The sequence below is a fragment of the Myotis yumanensis genome, unplaced genomic scaffold (genome assembly GCF_028538775.1).
Source record: "Myotis yumanensis isolate MYYU_CA2020_CCGP unplaced genomic scaffold, mMyoYum1.0.hap1 SCAF_10, whole genome shotgun sequence".
NCBI lineage: Eukaryota > Metazoa > Chordata > Mammalia > Chiroptera > Vespertilionidae > Myotis > Myotis yumanensis.
The window spans coordinates 82,572,295-82,595,540 of NW_027223761.1; the positions used below are offsets into that span (position 1 = coordinate 82,572,295).

At 44.8% G+C, this 23,246-nt stretch overlaps 2 protein-coding genes across 2 annotated transcripts in view; both read left to right on the forward strand.

Moving 5' to 3' along the window:
• Positions 1–1,302: 1,302 nt before the first annotated feature.
• Positions 1,303–9,817, forward strand: CD3G (CD3 gamma subunit of T-cell receptor complex). The gene is made up of 6 exons (XM_070426958.1): positions 1,303–1,409; positions 5,785–5,808; positions 6,436–6,657; positions 7,503–7,634; positions 8,540–8,583; positions 8,965–9,817. The coding sequence occupies exons 1-6, from the start codon at positions 1,355–1,357 to the stop codon at positions 9,028–9,030; spliced, it is 543 nt and encodes a 180-aa protein (XP_070283059.1). The 5' UTR covers positions 1,303–1,354; the 3' UTR covers positions 9,031–9,817.
• Positions 9,818–17,082: 7,265 nt separating this feature from the next.
• Positions 17,083–23,246, forward strand: part of UBE4A (ubiquitination factor E4A) — a 55,895-nt gene continuing 49,731 nt past the window's right edge. Inside the window, exon 1 of the mRNA XM_070426169.1 lies at positions 17,083–17,167. The gene's annotated coding sequence lies outside the window, so the exon portion shown is untranslated. The remainder of the gene's footprint in view (positions 17,168–23,246) is intronic.

Consider the following 23,246-nt stretch of genomic DNA (forward strand, 5'->3'; position numbering starts at 1 on the left):
CTTTATGTTGTCCCAGAGGTCCTTTAAACTATTTCCTTTTTTTTTCTTCTTTTTGCTGTTCTAATTGTGTGTTTTCCACTGCCTTTTTTATTTTAGTAAATTTTTAGTTATTTTTATTTATTTATTTTTTTAGAGAGAGGAAGGGAGCAGGAGACAGAAACATCGATGAGAGAGAAACATGAACTGGCTTCCTCCTGCACGCTCCCTACTAGGGATCGAACCATCAACTTGGACATGTGCCCTGAATCAAACCAGGGACCTCATGATACATGGGATAATGCTCAACCAACTAAGACATATCGGCAGGGCTCTGCCACCTTGTCTTCCAAATCATTGACTCAATCATCTATTTCCTCTAATCTGCTGTTGATGCGCTCTGTATTCTTCATTTGTGATAAGGATTTGAACACGATGTCTGCATGATACTAGACACATCATATGTGTTCAGTGAGAAATAGTTATTAATAACAATATGACTGACTTGTAGGCAGAGTTGAGCCTTCCCAAGAGACAAATGTACTCCCCTCCCCACTCCCACCCCTACCCCATGGCCTGTGGGGTTCTGAAACCACACTGTCGTAGTTAAACTATAATTTACCTGAGGGCAGAGATCATGTATATCTCACTTGTTTCTGTGTTTCCAACACCTGGCTTGTGCCTGGCACATGAAGAGAGTTCCATCCATTTTTATTGACTCGCTGACGGACTGGCTGGGAGAGAGAGGGCCTGAGATCTCAGAAACTCAGCTCAGTCCCTGTCCTTGGCAATGCTTGGCTGTCTTGTTGGAATTGTCCTATCTATTTCCTTCCAAGCAGATACCTCTTTGATGATCTCATCTCAAAAGGACAGTAAAACATTCCTGTATGAGGACCCGGAGTGAAGTGGCCCTCTTGTCAGAGCTCCAGCCCTGAGCACCCAAGAGTTCCCACCTTTATTCGTTAGTTCCAGCAACAACTAGCAACAAGCAACAACTGGCTAAGATACCGGCAACAAATGGTTTCAGCAATGTTTATTTCCCTCGTGAAGGAACAGGCCCAGGCCGTTGACTACCCAGCATCCAAGGCTGTTTGTTCTCTGTGCAAGCCCGAGTCTCTGCAATGGGAATCCAGCTCTCTCTCCCTCCACGCCACCTCCCACCCTTCACTCCTTAATGGAAGAGCGAGGACAGCTGCACCTGCAGCCTGCCGAGCCCCAGCTGGCCACACTTGAAGCTGAGGGCGGAGGCTCTGGGTTCCTGCCTTCTCACAGGGGCCCCAGCTTGAAGGGTACTGGGTGGAGCCAGGCGAGTACTGCGCAGGCTGGCTGGCTGCTAGCGGTTGCTCAGTGCTTCTGCGGGAGAAGGACAGAGACCAACATGGAGCAGGGGAAGCGTCTGGTCAGCCTCATCCTGGCAATCTCTCTTCTTCAAGGTAAGGGCGGCTTAGGGGGCCTGACAGCCTGGAGAGAAACTCAAGGCCACCACCATGGGACAAGAATATTGGGATCCATGTCCTTGAGCCTCCCTCGGCTATCACCTTGGAGTTCAGAGAAAGCAGAGTAAAAATAAAGCCTCTTACTATTCTCTGTTAGAGGAAGCAGTGTCCCATGAGAGGGGTGGATCCTCATCTCCTGAGGGATCAAATCAGAGAACTTAGCTGTCTAGAGAGAAAACCCGGATGTCACCATCTTAGGTTTGAATGTAGCCGAAAAGGGTACAGGCCAGGAACCTGAAAAGAAAAGGTATGTGTTTTTAAATCAGCACTGGGGTGAGGAGTAAACCTGTAAAGCATCCACTCAGTCGGTCAGTCCATCAACTGGTCAACCAGGATGGGGAGGTCCTATTATGTAAGAGACCAGGAAGATATAAAGATAAATGAAAACCTTCTGCCCTGCCCTGGCTGGCATGGCTCAGTTGCTTAGAGCATCATCCCATACACCAAAAGGTGGTGAATTCAATACCTAGGTTGTGGAGTTCAGTCCCCAGTTGGGTCGCATGCCAGAGGCAACTGATCAATCTCTCTTCTTCTCTTTCTCTCCCTCCCTCCCCTACAGGGACTTCTCTGAAAAAAAAATTAATTCTGCCTAAAGAACTCATAAACTAATTATATGAATAAGTTTCAGTGTTTCCAGATTGAATGTTAGGTACAATAAAAGATGCCTGTATGAATATTCAGTTGTAAATATCCACTGGGAATGGGTGGACTGAGCCAATGCCTACATTATGGACTGGAGATGGTTCTCCACACAATGGGAAAGCTAACACCGTGAAAGTTGTTGGGATCACACAGGTACTACGTTAGATGTGAGGACGAGGGGGCTGAGGATAGAACTGTGAGGATACCAACCTTTAAGGGGCAGTTAGAGAAAAAGTATCTCTGGAAAGAGATAAGGGAATGATCAAAGAGCTGGAATAATCAGGTGATTCCAATACTCTGGAAACCGAAGAAGTAGAAAGTTTCCAAAGGAGAAAGTCACTGACAGTATGAAATTTTAAAGAGTGATCCACTAATATAAGAATATATTTATAAGTTTAAGTTTGTGGGATTTGGCAAAATAAAGGTCATGGATAATTTAGAACCATTTCCTTGGGGTAGTGTGAGTAGAAGTCAAATGGAAATGAGTTGAAGGGGTAGGACAGATAATAAAGATAAGAAAGCGTAGACCAGTGGTCGGCAAACTCATTAGTCAACAGAGCCAAATATCAACAGTACAACGATTGAAATTTCTTTTGAGAGCCAAATTTTTTAAACTTAAACTATATAGGTAGGTACATTGTTATTAACTTAATTAGGGTACTCCTAAGGCTTAGGAAGAGCCACACTCAAGGGGCCAAAGAGCCGCATGTGGCTCAAGAGCCGCAGTTTGCCGACCACTGGCCATAGACTATTCTTCAAAGAAGTTTGGAAGAAAAGAAAGGATAGTTTGAGTGGTAAATAGGGGGGAAACAGAGTCTAAGAATAAATTTTTTGAGTGTGAAAGAAATTTAAGCACGTTTCTAGGCTGAAGGAGAAGATAGTGAATAGAGGTCCTGGAGTTGATGTTGAAAGGATGGAGTCAAGAGTGGGGTCAATGGCACAGAAGGAAAGGCAACCTCACCCTCTAGACTAGAAGGGAGGAAGTGCAGATGGCTTCCGCCACAGGTAGGCTTGCAGAAGAAAGCTGCAGGAGGAAGGGCCATGGCAGCATTTATGTTCTCAACAAACTGAGGGAGACAATGCCACCTGCTGGTGATTGAGTGGGTCATGAAGGGGACAGTGAGAGTGTGTAATTATTTCTGAGGGGCGTGCAGAAGGATGACACAGGTGGAAGGGCAATGCGTAGAGCCCGTGTGAGGCAGAAGGAGCACCAGGCTGAGCAACAGAAGCCTGCGCCCAGCCCCCAATACGCTGCGTGAACTCGGACAATTCTTGCTCCCGCAGGGCTCATTCTCTCTGCACTCAACCCAGGAAACTTGACTACATGCGCTCTCATGTCCCAAAAGGAAGCAGGATTCAGAGAAGCAAAATTAAAAGATGCTAGCAGTCAGTTAGACCCTCTTTCCCATGGAACCTGAATTAAAATAAGGGCCTCTTCGTCCCTCCCATAGCGAGCAGGCGGTTGGGGAGAAGAACTAGTGAGAAATCTTGCTAACTGTTTGTCTTGATTTTTAAATTTGTTCTCATTTATTCACCTACGCATCTATTCAACAAATATAAAGCTCTTGTTATGTTCCAGGCACCGTGCTGGGAACCAGTCACAGAGAGTTCAGCCTTGTGTCACATCCTTAGACAGCTGACTCCTTTCCACTACTTCCATCATACTTTGTTTTTTCTTTTATTTCTTCTTTTTTAATTATATTTTTATTGATTTCGGAGAGGAAGGGAAAGGAAGCGAGGGATAGAAACATCAATGATGAGAGAGAATCATTGATGGGCTGCCTCCTACACATCTCCTACTGGGGATGGAGCCCACAACCCGGGCATGTGCCCTCACCGGGAATCGAACTGTGACCTCCTGGTTCCTAGATTGACACTCCTATGAACTGAGCCATGGCACCCAGGCCATCATACTTCTAGTCATGCTCCATTATTTCCTTCTAGCCGTACTACCTCTCTTGTCCTTTCCAGGTCCGTATCTTTGCTTAGCTACCCTTTCTTTCCAGAATGCCTTTCTCTGTCTCGTGAATTCCTCTCTGTTAAGCTTTCCTGTCACTCACCGTTGGGCAAAATCAATAGATTCTAACACCTTTCACGTGTATTCTTATAAATACTAAATGATAATTTATGTTTTATTACATTAATTACATATGTGCTTATTTTTCCCCTTCATTGTAAACTCTTTGGAAGCAGCATCTAGTTCTTCATGTCCCCACCCTTTCCCTTCTCACTGCTTAATCATGACAGGAACATAATAGTGCCCGGTAAACGTTTGTGTTGAATCCAATTGGATTGACCTCCAGTGCTAGTTCTCCGTAGTAGTTCGACCATACAACTCTACTACTCTAGGTTTTGAGGCAGACTTGGGATCTTGAACAGCTAACTCCCATAGGACATCCAAGGTTTCTATAAGAAGTAAGTCATCAAAACTAAAGGTTTTAGCAGTCACTCGGCTCTGAAAGGCTTTAGCTCGTGCACACTCACGCCTTGCCAGGACCTCAGCTGCTAAAGGGACAGCGTTCCAGCCTGTGCAGACGACACCCTTCCATATGCTGCAATACAACTCTGATGCTAAGAGGGAGCATCAAACCCCAGGAGTTAAGAGCAGTCACCAACAAGACTGCCCTCACTTTATTTTTTGTTTGTTTGTTTTGTTGTTGTTAATCCCCATCCGAGGATATTTTTTCATTGATTTTTAGACAGAGTGGAAGAGAGAGGGAAAAACAGAAACAGTGATGTGAGAGAAACATATAATTGGTTGCCTCCTGCATGGGCTCTGAGCCTGGGCTGGGCAGTAGCCTGTAACCAACATACGTGCCCTTGACCGGAATCGAACCCGGGACCCTTTGGTCTGCAGGCCGACACGCTATCCACGGAGCCAAGCTGGCTAGGGAAAGACTTCCCTCACTTTAAATGCCAAGCACAAGTTCAGGGATCTCCAGGGCACCCACACTTCTGGCAAACTGGGTTCCCACCACCCCCTCAGGTTTATCAATTTGCTGTAACAGTTCATAGAACTCAGAAAAACACTATACTTACTATTACAGTTTTATTCTAAAAAATGAAATCAGGACCAGCTACATGAAGAGACACATAGGATGGGATCCGGGAGGTTCCTGAGCACAGAGCCTCCGTGCCTCTCCCGGGAAATCAGGAGACATCCCCTTCCCGGCACATTGATGTATTCAACCAGGAAGCTCCACTGAGTTTTTCTTGGGGTTTCATTACGTAGGCATGAATAATTGAATAACTGGCCAGGGACTAAACTCAATCTCTAGTGCCCCTCCCCTCCTAGAGCTCAAAGTTCCAATTCTCAAATCACCTCCTTGGTCTTGACCAACCCTTTCCTGAATCATCTCATTCATATAGTGGTAAACTCACCTATTGCCCAAGGGCACACCAAGAATAACAAAGGCACTCCTTAAATTCCAAGGGTTTAGAAACTCTCCCAGGAATTCATGACAGTGACCCGATAAATTCTTCGTTACACACACCCTGGACTCAGTTTGGTGGCTCGGGTTAACAATCCAGGGACATCGGTACAGATATGTTACTCCTGGGGATTAGCTTCTCTCTTCATTTTGGCCGCAATGACCACCTAAATGACACCACAGGGCATCTGAATAACTCCATGCCCAGCTGACCCTCTGTCTCTCTTCTGTCCCTACAGGTACAATTGCCCAGTCGAAACAAGGTAAGGAAATGGCTTCTTTCTCTGCTGAAACTCTGAGGAAATTCATGGAAATATGCCTTCCTAAAACAGTAGTTCTAGATGAGACAGTGATAAGTAACAAACTTCTCCATTGTCAACCAAATCAGTGGCCAGTCATGACCAGCAATTAATTGTCTGATTCTTGGAGGAGGTAGGCGCTACTCAAAATGTTACCCATGAACCAACCGCATAGACATCATCTGGGAGAACTGTAGAATCTCAGCCCCTCCCCAGAACTACTCACTTAGAACCTGAAGTTCTAACTAGATCCCCATGTGCTTCATGTACAAATTGATGTTTGAGAAGACGGCGATAACCGGTCTTCTTCTGTTACCCTGGGGTAGAAAGAATGTCAGAGGCAAGATCTTTTTTTTTATTATTGCTTAAAGTATTACAAAGGGTATTACATATGTGTCCTTTTTTTTCCCCCGCCCTTGACAATCCCCTCGCCTCCCCTACCCCCCAGTGTCTTATGTCCATTGGTTATGCTTATATGCATGCATACAAGTCCTTCGGTTGATCTCTTACCCCCCTCCCTCCTGCCCCCCAACCCTCCCCGGCCTTCCTCGAGGCAAGATCTTTAACAGACCACGGCTTTTCCCTTTTCAGGAAACCATTTGATAACAGTGAATGACAATCAAGAAGATGGTTCAGTACTTCTGACTTGTAACTTGGAAGGCAAAGATATCAAGTGGTTTAAAGATGGGAAGGAAGTAGTTACTACAAATGGAAAAACATGGAACCTGGGAAGTAGTTTGAAGGACCCTCAAGGGACATATTGGTGTCGAGGATCAGCGAACAATTCACAGTCACTCCACGTGTATTACAGAAGTATGTGACCCCTTTTGGTTTGCTTGCTGTGAAATTAAGCTGTACTTGCTGTTGGTGATTTTCTGTACGGAATGAGTGAAAAGTAGATACTGAAGAGTGATAAAATGGATGCTAAACATCCAGTTCTCTTCATCTCAGCTTGCCTCTCTTTGAAAATAACAAGACAGTTCCCCCAGCTTCTTTTTTTAAAATATATTTTTATTGATTTTAGAGAGGAAGGGAGAGGGAGAGAGAGATAGAAACATCAATGATGAGAGAAAATCATTGATCTACTACCTTCTGCACACCCCCTACTGGAGACCAAGCTCTCAACCCAGGCCTGTGCTCTTGACCAGAATTGAACCCGGGATGCTTCAGTCTGCAGGGCGACACTCTATCCACTGAGCCAAACCAGCAAGGGCTCCACCATCTTCTTGGTAAAACACAGCCAGTCCCCAAAGACTAGCTTACCTTTGTGTGGGCCCCCTGGATTGGAGCAGTTAGCAATTTGTATAAACTAAGTTAGGGTGGGTAGGGGAGACAAGAGATGACACAGTGAGCAGCAGTAAGATGTCGAGGGTAACTGAGCACAGAGAAGGGGATCTGGTCTTTCTCCTGTTTCACATAGTTCCCCGCAATAAGACTACATGGGCTTCTCCAGGACTTTGGGAAGAGAGAGGAACATCAAGAAGCATTGCATTCTTAGTCCAAGGATCTTCCCGGGCCATTCCCTTGCCATACAGCCCACAGAGGGAGCAGTCTGGTGCCTTAGCTAGATAAAGGCATATTGTTGGTAGACAGGAGAGAAAGATCCAGAAAAACAACTTTCACACCCACAAGCAGACTCATCTCTCCTTTCCTCACAGTGTGTCAGAACTGCATTGAGCTGAATGCATCCACTGTGTCTGGCTTTGTCTTCGCCGAGATCTTCAGCATTTTCTTCCTTGCTGTTGGGGTGTACTTCATTGCTGGGCAGGATGGAGTTCGCCAATCAAGAGGTAAAAGAATGTTTTTAGATGAAATATGAGACCACCTGGGGCCCTCAGCTTTCTTCCAACCAAAATAGCCCCAAGAGAAGAGCCTACGTTGTTGGCACCTGCTGGTGAGGCTCTCTCTGTGGCCAGAAGGGACGCTAGTGTTTTCACAGCATATTTACCTGTCTCAATCCAGCTCCCCTGAGTCATCCTCTGTGGTTCTAGAAAACTCTTTATTGAAGTAAAACCTACATACAAAAAAGGGCATGAATCACAAGCAAACAGCTCAATACGATTTCATAAAGTAAGCACACCCATGAATCCAGCACCCAGTTTAAGAAAGAACATCACCAACATCTTAGAAGTCCCCCTTGTGGTCACTTGCAGACTCTCCCTATCCCCAAAAGTGAGCACTATGCAGACTTACAACATTGATTAATTTTGTCTGTTCTTGTGCCTTATGTAAATGGACTCATACAGTAAGTACTACTGTGTGTGACTTCTTTTACTCAATAATGTGCTTGTGATATCCACTCATATTCATATATATATATATATATATATATATATATGTTTTTATTGACTTCAAAGAGGAAGGGAGAGGGAGAGAGAGAGAGAAACATTAATGATGAGAGAGAATCATTGATTGGCTGCCTCCTGCACACCCTTCATGGGATGGAGCCCACAACCTGGGCATGTACCCTGACCAAGAATCGAACCATGACCTTCTGGTTCATAGGTTGATGCTCAACCACTGAGCCACACCAGCCAGGCATCCACTCATATTCTTGTATGTAGGTGTATTTCACTAATTCTTATTGCTATTTAGTATTCCATTGTGTGACTATAACCCAATTTATCATCCTCTCTCGTGTGTGTGTGTGTGTGTGTGTGTGTGTGTGTGTGTGTTTTGTTTATCTTTTGTGCAGCTTCAGACAAGCAGACCCTGTTGTCCAATGACCAGCTCTACCAGGTAAGGGAATAAGGAATGACAAACATTGCTACAATTAGTGGTGGTTTAACATTTTGAAATGGGGGTGGGGGCAAGTTATTTGGAAGATACTAGATAGATAAGAAACTGCTTAGGACATGCCAGATGATCGCATAGTTATCCCTCTGGGTGGAAAGGATGAAGTAAGAAGAAGGATTGAGAGAGGCTGAGCTCAGGATCTAGTGAGCAAAACCAAAGAACACACCGAGAGGAAAAGCCTCCATCTGCTCGTCCTCTTTCTGCCCCCAGGATCACAAAGCACCCACTTCAAAGCCTTGCACATAAAAAGCACTCAATACATCTGCATCTTACTAATTCATGAAGGATAGGGGAATTGCGCTTATGACTATGCTGTCCTTTTAGCCCCTCAAGGATCGAGAAGATGACCAATACAGCCACCTTCAAGGAAACCAACTGAGGAGAAACTGAGCTCAGGACTCCGAGGAGCTGTGTCCTACACCATTTCCAAGGCAGTGCCTTCGCATTCCCTGCCCTCGCACTGTGCCAAGTCTGTCTCCTTTCCCCAAGCAGCTATGAAGACCAGGGGTGGGTGCAGCCTGATTGTGGAGGCCCATTTCTAAAAACACAGGGGCTAGTGCAAATTTTCTTGACCTAAAAAAATATGAAAGCTGTGTATATCTTTAAATCCTTTCAGAAGAGGAATGCTGAATATTAATCTTACTAGAGGCCCAGTGCATGAAATTTGTGCACTGGGTTGGGATGGGGGTGTCCCTCAGCCCAGCCTGCACCCTTTCCAATCTGGGACCCCGCAGGGGATGTCCAACTGCCAGTTTAGGCCCGATCCCACAGGAGCAGTCGGACATCCCTCTCACAAACTGGGACTGCTGGCTCCCAACCTCTCCCTGCCTGCCTGCCTGATTGCCCCTAACTGCTTCTGCCTGCCAGCCTGATCACCCCCTAACCACTCCCCTGCCAGCTTGATCGACACCTAACTGCTCCCCTGCTGGCCCGATTGCCCCCAACTGCCCTCCCCTGCTGGCCTGATCACCCCTAACTGCCCTCCCTTGCTGGCCTGATCGCCCACAACTGCCCTCCCCTGCTGGCCATCTTGTGGTGGCCATCTTGTGACCACATGGGGCAGCCATCTTTGACCACATGGGGGTGGCCATCTTGTGCAAGGGTGTGATGGTCAATTTGCATATTACCTCTTTATTATATAGGATTTCTATATAAATGTTTCTCAACATCCACACTATTAACATTTTGGTCTACTTGTATACATAAATGCATAACCCATGGATGCAGACAGTGGGGTGGTGAGGGCCTGGGGTGGGCAGCGAGGGGGTGGAGATCTGGAGGGGGTAGATGGGGGGAGAGGGAGACATATGTAATACTTTCAACCATAATGATTTAAAAAGACAAAAACATTTGGTCTAGGTAATTCTTATGGTGAGAGTACTGTCCTGTGCTCTGTAGGGTTTTTAGCAGCCTCCCTGGCCTCTAGTCACCAGAGGTTAGCAGTATCCCCATTGTGACAACCAAAATTATCTCCAGATATTGCAAGTGTCCCCTTAGGGGCAAAATCACTCTTAGTTAAGAACCACTGATCTATATTAGCTTTTCAACCAACCAATCAATCAATCAATCAATCAGAAGTTTCAATCAGGAAAACAGGGCCCAGGCATTATTTGGTTTTCTGAACCAACTAATTTTTTAATCCAGATATTCTTAAGTGGATAAATTTGATAAAAATTACTAAGAACAGGTGAGGTTACTTAAAATGAGTGCATTATATAGCAAATTATACCTCAATACACTTATTTTTTTTAAAAGACATTTTTACAACATTAGTCATTGCACCATTCATTGTATGAGCAAGAGATTGAAACTAACTGAAATCTCCATCACAGTTTACAAGGTTTGGGTAAGACTTTAAAATTACTGTTTCACATCAAAATTATAACCACATCATAATTATAACAAAACTACAGAACAACCATCATTCAGAACCACCTAAGGTCTATCTGAACAGAAGTAATATAACTTAGGATATAACGAAGAAGACACATAGAGTCTGGTAGGAGAGGCAGAGAGGTAGAACAGGCTGGTCCCACACCCACGTGTGGTGGTTAAAAATGGGGAGGGATATATCGGCTACAGAGCTCCGCCTTGAGGAGTGAGGGGTCTCAGCCCCACACCAGGCCCCCCAGCCCAGAGTTCCAGTGCCAGGAAGAGAACTTCCCATAACTTCTGCCTGTAAGAACTAGCAAGGATTGTGGCTGAATGAGACGGAGTGCTGCTGCAGGGCCCATGCACCGACTTACACAGACTCACTTGCTCAGAATTCCGGCAGTGGGGCAGCAGCTGGAAAGGCCCCAGGGACACATGGGAGGACTGAAGTGTCTGGCATCAGGGCCAGGGCTGGAGGGGCAGCTTTTTCCCAGACAGAAGTGCTGGCCGAGGCCATTGTTCCTTTGCTGAGCCCTCCCCCAACAGAGCAGGCTGGCAGGCACCATATCTGAGAAGTCCTCAACCTGGCTACTCTGTTCTCCCTGCCCTGGTGATTCCCTGAAACCCCACCCAACTTTCAGACCCACCCAGGCCCTTTCCAGTGGCTTTTCCATATAAACAGCATCTGGCTCAGTGTGACCTGTACCTCTTGCTAAGTAGCCCCAGGCCCCGTACTAGCAACAGCAGGCCTTGGTTCACGGCTTGGCTTCTCCTAGGCACCTCCAAGCCCAGCATAAATAGCAGCCATCTGCTGATGGCTTTGTGGCTCATGCCAGGAGGCCCCACGAGGGTACAAGTAGTGGCTGACTTTGGCATGCACTTGCTGTGTGACTCCAGAGCTAGTGCACCTGATGGACAGCCTCGGAGCACGCTGAAGCACCAATCAACACCTCCACAAGCGACACACTCAGGCTTGGACTTGGCGGGTACCTGAGGCCTGCACCGTGGGGTTGGCCCTTGCATAGCAGATCCTCCACAGTGGTCCTGGCCAGTCCTCCTAGTGACCAGTCCACACAGCCAGCCAGTTCTCACAGCCGATCAGCCTAGGGCAGTGGTCGGCAAATTCATTAGCCAACAGAGCCAAATATCAACAGTACAACGATTAAAATTTCTTTTGAGAGCCAAATTTTTTAAACTTAAACTATATATGTAGATACATTGTTAGTAACTTAATTAGGGTACTCCTAAGGCTTAGGAAGAGTCACACTCAAGGGGCCAAAAAGCCGCATGTGGCTCGCGAGCCGAGCCGCAGTCTGCTGACCACAGGCCTAGGGGCAAATCCCTCCCATTAACATACCAACAGCAATTAAGGCTCAACTACCACAGGAGGATGCACACAGCCCACACAGGGTGCACCTGGAGCACCCAGCTCAGATGACCAGGGAGGCTGTGCCACTGGACCCTCTAGGACACCTATTACACAAGGCCACTCTACCAAGCCCAGGAGATGTAGCAGCTCTACATAATACATAGAAACAAACACAGGGAGGCTGCCAAAAGGTGGAGACAAAGAAACATGTCCCAAATGAAAGAACAGAGGAAAACTCCAGGAAAAAAACTGAACAAAATGGAGACAAGCAATCTACCAGATGCAAAGTTCAAAACACTGGTTATAAGGATACTCAATGAAATTAGGGGAAGAGTGGAGGAACTTAGAACTTCAACAAAGAGATGAGAAACATAAAAACAGAACTAGAAAACATAAAAAATAACCAGTCAGAAATGAAAAATACATGAATTGAAATGAAGAATACATTATAGGGAATCAATAGTAGAGTATGTGGAGAAGAGGATCAAATCAGTGATTTGGAAGATAAGTAGCAGAAAACACCCAATCAGAACTACAAAAAGAAAAAAAAAAGCCAAAAAATGAGGACAGTGTAAGGAACATCTAGGATAACTTCAAAGTACCAACATTGGCATCATGGGAGTGCAGGAAAGAAAGAGAGAGAGTAAGAAATTGAAAGCCTATTTGAAAAATAATGATGAAAAATTTTCCTAACCTGGTGAAAGAAAAAGACTCACAAGTCCAGAAAGTGCAGAGTCCCAAACAAGATGAACCCAAAGAGGCCCACACCAAGACACATCATAACTAAAATTCTAAAGATTAAAGACAAAGAGCCCTAACCGGTTTGGCTCAGTGGATAGAGCATCAGCCTGCAGACTGAAGGGTCCCAGGTTCGATTCTGGTCAAGGGCATGTACCTTGGTTGCAGGCACATCCCCAGTAAGGGAGTGTGCAGGAGGCAGCTGATCAATGTTTCTCTCTCATCGATGTTTCTAACTCTCTATCCCTCTCCCTTCCTCTCTGTAAAAAATCAATAAAATATATTTTTTTAAAAAAATTAAATTGTTTTTTTAAAAAAAGATTAAAGACAAAGAAAAACTCTTAAAAGCAGCAAGAGAAAAGCAGTTAGTTACCTACAAAGGAGCTCCCATAAGACTGTCAGCTTATTTCTCAACAGAAATTTGCAGGCCAGAAGGGAGTGACAAGAAATATTCAAAATGATGAAAAGCAAGGACCTACAACCAAGATTATTCTACCCAGCAAAGCTATCATTTAGAATTGAAGGTCAGATAAAGAGCTTCACAGACAAGAAAAGCTAAAGGAAGTTTATCACCACCAAACCAGTATTACATGAAATGTTGAAGGATATTTTTTAAGAAGAAGAAGACAAAAAAGATCAAAATATGAATAATAAAGTAGCAATAACTATATATGTATCAACAATTACTTTAAATGCAAATGGATTAAACGATCCAATTAAAAGACATATGGATACCAAAACAAGACCCTTGCATATGCTGTCCAAGGGAGACTCACTTCAGATCAAAAGACACAAACAGACTGAAAGTAAAGGTATGGAAAAAGATATTTCATGAAAGTGGAAACAAACAAACTGAAAAAAGCTGGGGTAGCAATACTTATACTACAAAATAAACCTTAAAACAAAGCCTATAACTAAAGACAAAGAAGGACTCAGCAATTCCACCCAAAACACTAAATTGAAAAGATGTATGCCTACATTCCTATGTTCATTGCAGCATTGTTTACAATAGCCAAGACAAGGAAGCAACCTAAGTGCCATCAATAGATGAATGGATAAAGAAGTAGTGCATATATACAATGGAATATGATTCAGCCAGAAAAAAGTATAAAAATCTTGCCATCTGCAACATTAATGGATCTAGAGAGTATTGTACTGAGTGAAATAAATCAGACAGAAAGACAAATGCCAGATAATTTCACTTATTTGTAGAATCTAAAAAAACAAAATAAACAAACAAGCTGACCTGAAATAGATTCATAAATACAGAGAACATTTAAATGGTTGTCAGATGGGAGGGGGTGGGGAAATGAAGGGATTGCCCTAGCCAGTTTGCTTAATGGTTAGAGTGTCAGCCCGCAGACTTAAGGGTCTCAGGTTCAATTCTGATCAAGGGCATGAATCTTGGATACAGGCTCAATTCCTGGGCCCAGTCAGGGCATGTGCAGGAGGCAACTAATTGATGTGTCTCTCTGACTTGATGTTTCTGTTATCTGTCTCTCCCCCTTCCCTTCCACTCTCTCTGGGAATCAATGGAAAAAAATATCCTTGGGTAAGGATTAACAAACAAAAAAAAGTTTAAGAAGTACAAATTGGTAGTTACAGAATAGTCAGAGGGATGCAAAGTACAGCATAGGGAATATAGCCAATAATATTGTAATAACTAGAGGCCTGGTGCATGAAATTTGTGCACGGGGGCGGAGGGGGAGGAGTGTCCCTCAGCCCAGCCTGCACCCTCTCCAATCTGGGACCCCTCTGGGGATAATCGGCAGTTGGACATCCCTCTCACAATCCAGGACTGCTGGCTCCTAACCACTCTGCCTGCCACCCTGATAGCTCCCTAACTGCTCCCCTGCTGGCATAATTGACACCTAACTGCTCTCCTGCCGGCATGATCGTCCCCAACTGCCTTCCCCTGCGGGGCTAAGGGGACTGGGGCACTGAGGCTGGATGAGGTGGGGCTGAGGGGACTGGGCACCTCCATCTTGTGGCTGTGGGTGCCACCATCTTGTGAGGGCATGAGAGTCAATTAGCATATTCCCTCTTTATTAGATAGGATTATATATGGTATCTGGTGGGTACTAGATTTATCAGGGTGATCACTTTGTAAGTTATATACATATCAAATCACACTGTTGTACATCAGAAAGTAATATAATATTGTACATCAACTGTAAATAAAGATTATTTTTAAAAAGTAGAACACTTCAAAAGACCAAACTGAAAGATTAGAATGGAATATTAAGGACCTATTACTTAAAAAGGCAAAAAGCAATTCTCCAATGAATTCCTTTTACATTTTTATGGCTTTGTATTATGCACTTAAATCTTTAATCCATCTTTAATTAATTTTAGTGTAAAGGCCTAACACATTGGCTAACTTTTAAGCCACATAGCTTCCCAGTTACTCCAGAACTACTTTTTTTTTTTTTTTTAATATATTTTATTGATTTTTTACAGAGAAGAAGGGAGAGGGATAGAGAGTTAGAAACATCGATGAGAGAGATCAGATCGATCAGCTGCCTCCTGCACGCCCCCCACTGGGGATGTGCCCGCAACCAGGGTACATGCCCTTGACCGGAATCAAACCCGGGACCCTTGAGTCCGCAGGCTGACACCCTATCCACTGAGCCAAACCGGTTCGGCCAGAACTACTTTTTAAATAATCCATCTTGTGCTCATTGATTTTATTTTATTTTTCAATTACTGTTGACATTCAATATTATTTTATACTAGAAGCCCAGTGCACGAAATTCGTGCATGGGGGGGGAGGGTCTGCACCTTCTCCAATCTGGGACCCCTCAGGGGATGTCTGACTGCTGGTTCAGGCCCAGGATTGGGCGCCGCCATCCTGGACCACTGGTTCCTAATTGCTCACCTGCCTGCCTGCCTGGTTGCCCCTAACTGCCCTCCCTGCTGGCCTGGTTGCCCCCAACTGCCCCCTCTGCCGGCCTGGTCGCCCCTCACAGCCCCCTGCCGGCCTGGTCACCCCACGCAGCCTGCTGTTCAGTTGTTTGGTCATCCCTCACTAACCTCACTGCTGACCTGGTCGTAGGCAGCCATCTTTGTGAGGGTGTGAGGGTTAATTTGCATATTACCTCTTTATTATATAGGATTACTTTCAAGTATACCCAGAAGTGGAATTACTGCATCACTTGGTAATTCCATATTTGACTTCTTAAGGAACTGCTAAAGTTTTCCCAAAGTGAACTATGCTGTACACCTGAAACTAATATAATGTATGTCAACTGAAATTGGAAAATAACTTTAAGAAACGTTTTAATCCTGCCCTAGCCGGTTTGACTCAGTGGACAGAGCGTCAGCCTGCAGACTGAAGAGTCCCGGGGTTCAATTCTGGTCATGTCTGGGTGGCAGCTCGGTCCCCAGTAGGGGGCCTGCAGGAGGCAGCCGATCAATGATTCTCTCTCATCGTTGATGTTTCTATTTCTCTCTCCCTCTCCCTTCCTCTCTGAAATCAATAAAAATATTTTTTTAAAAATGCTTTAATTCTCACCTGAGTATATGTTTTTATTTGTTTTATTTTAGAGGGAGAGAGAAAGGGAGAGGGAGACGGGAGAGAGAGAGAGAGAAGTAGAAAGAGAGAGAAAGAGAAAGAGAGACGTATATGAGTTGCCTCCCTTACACGTCCTACCAGGGATGGAACCAAACCTGGTTATGTGCCCCGACCAGGAATCAAACCCTAGACTCTAGTGATGGCGAACCTTTTGAGCTCAGTGTGTCAGCATTTTGAAAAACCCTAACTTAACTCTGGTGCCGTGTCACATATAGAAATTTTTTAATATTTGCAACCATAGTAAAACAAAGACTTATATTTTTGATATTTATTTTATATATTTAAATGCCATTAACAAAGAAAAATCAACCAAAAAAATTGAGTTTGCGTGTCACCTCTGACACGCGTGTCATAGGTTCACCATCACTGCGAGCCTAGACCCTTGGGTGTACGGGAGGGCGCTCCAATCAACCGGGTCACACCGGCCAGGGCTGGAATTGAAAAACGATTTTTTTAATTTAGATAGCATATTTTAGCACACTGCCTTGACAACCAATCCGAGCTCAAATTTTTCCGTTGTTATTACTGTTGTTGCTTCATAGCTAATAATAATTAGTGAGGAGTAGCAGAAACAGCTTCAAAAAGGCATAAGACCGGTAGGAAAAATAGAAAGCAGAAACCCAAAGAAATTGCCGCAGTGCCGGGATCACGACGTCATATCTGGGAGCCACACACCGGCTTCACCGAGTCCCAAACAGCCCCTCCCAGGCTCACCGTCCCGCACCCCGCCCCGCTGCCAAGCCCCGCCCCACTCCCAGGCCCCGCCCCTCCCGGGCAGGTGGCGCCTGCGCCCTGGGCGTGTTTGCGCGCCGGAGCCCGCGGTGGTGGCACACCCTGCTTCCGGCGCAGGCGGCGTCCGCAGGGTCCGGCGCCTAGTGGTGACGTAATTTCCGGTTTCCCGACTGAGTCGGAAGTGGGAACACTCCGGCTAGTGAGATTGTCGCGTGTCGTCGCTGCTGGCCTTTCAGGCTCCGGTAAGAGAGCACATCGCTTGCGGGGAGGGGGTCGTGGGGTCTGCACCGGGTGTGTTCTCCCAGCCGAGCGCCAGTTCCGGCCTCTGCACTCCCGCCCCCTCCCGGTTCCCTGCCCTGCGCTCTCCTGACCACCGACCCGCTCCGGGAACTTGGAACCTGTCTGGTTTGGGAACCCTTCTGTGCTCCAGCTTCTGGCACGGCTCCCACTCTTGGCCGTTCCTCCCTGGGAAAGGCCGGGATGCCGGCCTTGCATTATCCGTGACTTCCTTTCGCTGGAACGTGCACCAAGTGGGTGGGGCTCCCTTGCCGCCAAGTCCTTATGGAACCCGGAGGGATAGCAGTATACGGAGTGGACAGCAGCCAGCCAGATGCCAGGGGAGACAGCATTAGACGGAGTCCTGCTGCCCAAACCAGCTGAAAACGTGGGGAGTGGTGACGTTTCGTAAGCAAAGTGTCAGTCGCCACTCGACTGTGGTCCCTCGGACGCAGGTTTCGGCCACTTCTAAGAGTGAGGACCTGCAGCTCGGGCGCTTCCATTTGATGGGTCCTCTCTGTGGGACCAGAGTTTCACTCCCAGAGCAAGGATGTGTTCAGGCTCGTTGCCGGGGACTGTAGGTCTCCCAGGGGGCCCCCTGAGATGACGTGAGGCCAGGTTAGGAGGGCTGTCGGCTTTTTGACCTGATGTTCTAGCGTGCTGATGTGTTGGGAGGGGGGAACATACAACAATGAAAACGTTTTTTAATTCCTTTTTGTTTGATGTGTATTACCCATCAGGACAGAAACCTACAGATTATGGTTTAATGGAGCTTGATTTTGATCACCCCAGTTTCACAGAGTGCTCCAGACATTTCTGTTTAAGCGCAATACAATGTCTGATGTTAAGACATTTGTGTACCCTCCCCCTTGAAAGCTGATAATCTCCCTTAAGAGATTAGCGGTACTAGTTTTGTTTCTTTTTTTCTTATGATTCTTATTTAATTTATTGAGGTGACATTGGTTAATAGGATCATACAGGTTTCAGGTGTGGGTTTCTGTGTGACAAGATCTGTATATTGCACTGTGCCCACCACCCAAAGTCAAATCATCTTCCATCCCATGTATTACGTCCCTTTCACCCCCACCCCTTTCCCGCTGGCAGTCACCACACTGCTGTTTGTGTTCACAAATTTGTTTTATATCTCACACATGAATGAAATCATATGGTTTTTAGCTTTTTCTGACATTTCACTTATCATAATGTTCTCAAGGTCCATCCATGTTATCGCAAATGGCGCTATTTCATCCTTTCTGATGGCTGAGTAGTATTCCACTGTGTATATGGACCATATCTTCTTTATCCAGTCCTCTATCGCAGGGCACTTTGGATGTTTCCATGTCTTGGCCACCCTGAATGATGCTGCAATGAACATAGGGGCGCATATATCTTTGTGAATACATGATTTCGAGTTGTTCAGGTATATACCCAGGAGTGGGATGGCTGGGTCATATGGTAGCTCAATTCTTAATTTTTTGAGGAATCACCAGACTGCTTTTCATAGTGGCTGCACCAGTCCACATTCCCACCACCAGTGAACGAGGGTTCCCTTTTCCCACAACCTCTCCAGCGCTTGTTGTTGCTTGTCTTGTTGATAATGGCCACTCTGACAGGTGTGAGGTGGTATCTCATGGTAGTTTTGATTTGCATTTCCCTAATTGCCAGTGAGGTTGAACATCTTTTCATATCTATTGGTTTGTATGTCTTCTTGGGAGAGGTGTATGTTTAGGTCCTCTGCCCACTTTTTGATTGGGTTGTTTGTTTGTTTAGTGTCGAGTTTTATGAGTTCTTTATATATTTTGGAGATTAAACTTGTTGGAGCTATTGTTTGCAAATACCATCTCCCATTTGGCCGGCTGCGTCTTTGTTTTGTTGTTGGTTTCTTTTGATGGGCAGAGCTTTTAGTTTGATATAGCCCCATTCATTTATTTTTGCCTTTGGAGTCAAGTTCATAAAATGTTCTCTATGACCAAGGTCCATAAGTTTAGTATCTATGCTTTCTTCTATGTAATTTATTGTTTCAGATCTTATATTTGGGTCTTTGATCCATTCTGAATTAATTTTTGTGCAAAAATTAATGGAAACAAACTGTAATCCAGTTTTTCTTTTGCATATGGCTTTCAGTTTTCCCAGCACCATTTATTGAAGAGGTTTTCTTTACTCCATTGTGTGTTTTTGGCTCCTTAAGTTGAAAATTATCTGTCCATATACATGTGGTTTTATATCTCAATTATGTTCCATTGATCTGTGTCTGTTTTCTGCCAATACTGTGCTGTTTTTATCATAGCTCTGTAGTATAATTTGAAGTCAGGTAGTGTGATACCTCCAGCTTCGTTCTTTTTTCTCAGGATTACTTTGGCTATTTGGGGTCCTTTGTGGTTCCATACAAATCTGATGATTTTTTTATTCTCTAGCTTTTAAAAGTGGCATTGGGGTTTTGATGGGGAATGCATTAAATCTGTATATGGCTTTGGCTAATAAGGCCATTTTAACTGTCTTGATTCTCCCAATCCATGAACATGGGATATTTTTTCCATTTTGTTGTCTTTTTCAATCTCTTAATTTTGCTTTGTAGTTCTCAGTTTATAGGTCTTTCATGTTCTTTGTTAAGTTTATTTCTAGGTATTTTATTTGGTTACAATTGCAAAAGGAATTTTTCCATTTCTTTTTCTGAAGTTTCATTGTTAGTGTACAGGAAGGCTAGCAGTACTATTTTAAACAAGAAATTGAATCTGGGGACTGTAAGAGGGTTTTGTAGGATGGAGGTAGGCAGCTATTACAGATGTAGACCCTTGTAGTGAGTATATCAGAGTGAAACATACTTTTAAGGACTACATTAAACAATAATCAAATCCAAAAGCTCTAAAGATTGGTGGTTGTGTTATCCCTACAGCTAACAACAGGATAGTGCTATATCTCTATGGCAGTTGAAAATAGCAGACAATAAATTACCAGTGTTGAATTCAAAACAAAATGTCAAGGTTCCGTTTTATCAGACCTCTTCCTGGGAGTGGGTGATGTCTAGGTACTCTCTTTACATTTGTGAGACCACTGAACATATCTCAGCCGTCGTCTCCACAAAGGTTCTCAGCAAGTGATCAGTCCTCCTCTTTCCTGTAAAATTCTGTAAGTGGTTACATGGTATTAACCCTTTTTCTATGAAAATAGTTTATGCACAGACTTGAGGTACATGTGAAAAAGATGAGGTTAGTGGGGTAGGCAAAAACGGTTTTTGTTTTGTTTTTCAAAAAGACAAACAGCAGAGGCCCTGACCGGTTTGGCTTAGTGGATAGAGCATCGGCCTGCAGACTGAAGGGTCCTGGGTTCGATTCCAGTCAAGGGCATGTACCTTGGTTGCGGGCACATCCCCAGTAGGAGGTGTGCAGGAGGCAGCTGATCGATGTTTCTCTCTCATCGATGTTTCTAACTCTCTATCCCTCTCCCTCTCTCTGTAAAACATCGATAAAATATATTTTATTTAAAAAAAGACAAACAGCAGAGATGACAGCAGCTTTATTTCCATCCTCTGTTCTACACATGCTGAGCTACCATAGAGCCATGTGTCTGGCTTGACCTTCCCCTGCGATCCAAGGCAGATAGTAAAACCCTTACCTGGAAGTAGGTTTGTGATGCTGCTATTGATTACATGTAAGATTGAACCAGTCAATAAGAATTTATTTAGGCCAAAACTGATTTGGCTCAGTGGATAGAGCGTTGGCCTGCGGACTGAAAGGTCCCGGGTTCGATTCCGGTCAAGGGCATGTACCTTGGTTGCGGGCATATCCCCAGTAGGAGATGTGCAGGAGGCAGCTGATCGATGTTTCTCTCTCATCGATGTTTCTAACTCTCTATCTCTCTCCCTTCCTCTCTGTAAAAAAATAAATAAATAAAATATATTTTTAAAAAATTAAAAAAAATAATTTATTTGTGATTTTGTGATTGTAATATATAATGCTAGACACAAGAAAAAATAATCACATACGAACCTCTATTCCACTTGCTTACAATCTAGCACAGTAGATAATCTGCATTAGGAACACAATGTCGAAAGTTATAAATTCTGTTTAAAATATAGATAAAACTAGTGACCCGGTACATGGATTCATGCACATTGAAAGGATATTAGTTAGAAGGTGGCTGGCAGGGCAGGACTGGGTGACACGGGCCAGACATGCCCTAGAGCTGACGTCTGCGGAGTGGGGGGGGGGGGGGGTGTCCCTTGGCCTAGCCTGTGGGGATCAGGCCAAAGCCGGCTCTCCGACATCCCCTGAGGGGACCCGGCATGCGAGAGCGCACTCTGCAAAGTTGCTGTCGTACAGGGTGTGGAACGCAAACACAAGTGTGCAGTAAACCAGATCCGGGGCCCACAGTGCCCAGCAACAACATAACCCATGGCTGAAGGTGGAATTGCACAGCCCTGCAAGGAATTGGGCTCCCTCCTCTCTGGTTTCGGGGTGCATCACCCGAGAACCACCACTGCCAAGTCACTGTACCTCGGCAGCTGCTGCGTTGAGCATCTGCCCCCAGTAGTCAGTGCACGTCATAGTGACTGGTGGGACAGGTGGAAGGACACTTAGCATGTTAGCCTTTTATATATATATAGATGTGCTCTGACTGGTGTGGCTCAGTTGGGTGGGCATCGTTCAGTGCACCAGGAAGTGGCCAATTTGATTCCTGATCATGGGCACATGCTCAGGTTGCAGGTTCACTCCTCAGTAGGGGGCATGCAGGAAGCAGCCATTCCATGGGCTCTCACATTGATGTTTCTCTTTCTTTCTCCCTTTCTCTCTCTAAAAATCAATTAACTATTCTTTAAAAATATATAGATAGATGAAATGTAATGAGAAGCTAGCTTCTTTATATAATGCGACTGTATAATATTGAAAAAGGAAGAGATAATTCCTTTTATTCTCTTTATCTCTCTTGATAGTCTTAAGAACCTGTCTGTCATATGTTCTATATTCCTTTCAACTTCCAGCTGACCTTGAACAACATGGGTTTGAACTTGCTGGTTCTCACCTACACGTGGATTTTCCCAGTAAATACGTGCAGTGCTATAAATGTACTTTCTTATGATTTTCTTAGAAACGTTTTCTTCTAACTTACTTTATTGTAGGAATACAGTATATAGTACAGCCGTGGGCAAACTACGGCCCGCGGGCCGGATCCAGCCCGTTTGAAATGAATAAAACTAAAAAAAAAAAAGACCATACCCTTTTGTGTAATGATGTTTACTTTGAATTTATATTAGTTCACACAAACACTCCATCCATGCTTTTGTTCCGGCCCTCCGGTCCAGTTTAAGAACCCGTTGTGGCCCTCGAGTCAAAAAGTTTGCCCACCCCTGAGTACATACCACATAGAAAATATATGTTAATTGACTTTTTATGTTATGGATCAGCAGTAGGCTATTAGTTAAGTGAAAAGTTATAATAAAGTGGTTTTCCATTGCATGGGGATTGCTGTCCCAACCTCACATTCTTAAGGGCCAACTGCACTTCTTTCTACAGATGGTACCGATGGTGCATCTCCTTTGTACCACCTGACCTCTTCAGTTGTGTTTCCAAAAACCCATTCAATAGAGGGGAATCTATTGGTTTTTTGGTTTTTTTAATCCTAACCTGAGGATATTTTTTCCATTGATTTCTAGAGAGTAGAAGGGAAGGTGTGGGGGGTAGGGGGGGGAAACATCGACGCCAGAGAGACACATTGGTTGGTTGCCTCCTGCGCGCACACACACACGCCTACCGGGGCTGGGGAGTCTGCAACCGAGATATGTGTCCTTGACCAGGAATCAAACCCACTACCCTTTGGTCCACAGGCCAACGCTCTAACCACTGAGCAACCAGCCAGGGCTCTATTGGCTTTTATGACTGGAAAACAAAACAAAAGACAAACTCCATCTCTCACTTCTGTTTTCCGGTATGTTGGCTTAGTTTTAGGTTGGGTCATTCTAGATGCTGTAAAGATGGCAATTCCATGTTTATATCTTAACCAGCCTTGCAACTTAAACAGGAAAAAGAGCTTCCTTTTCTGTAGATTCAG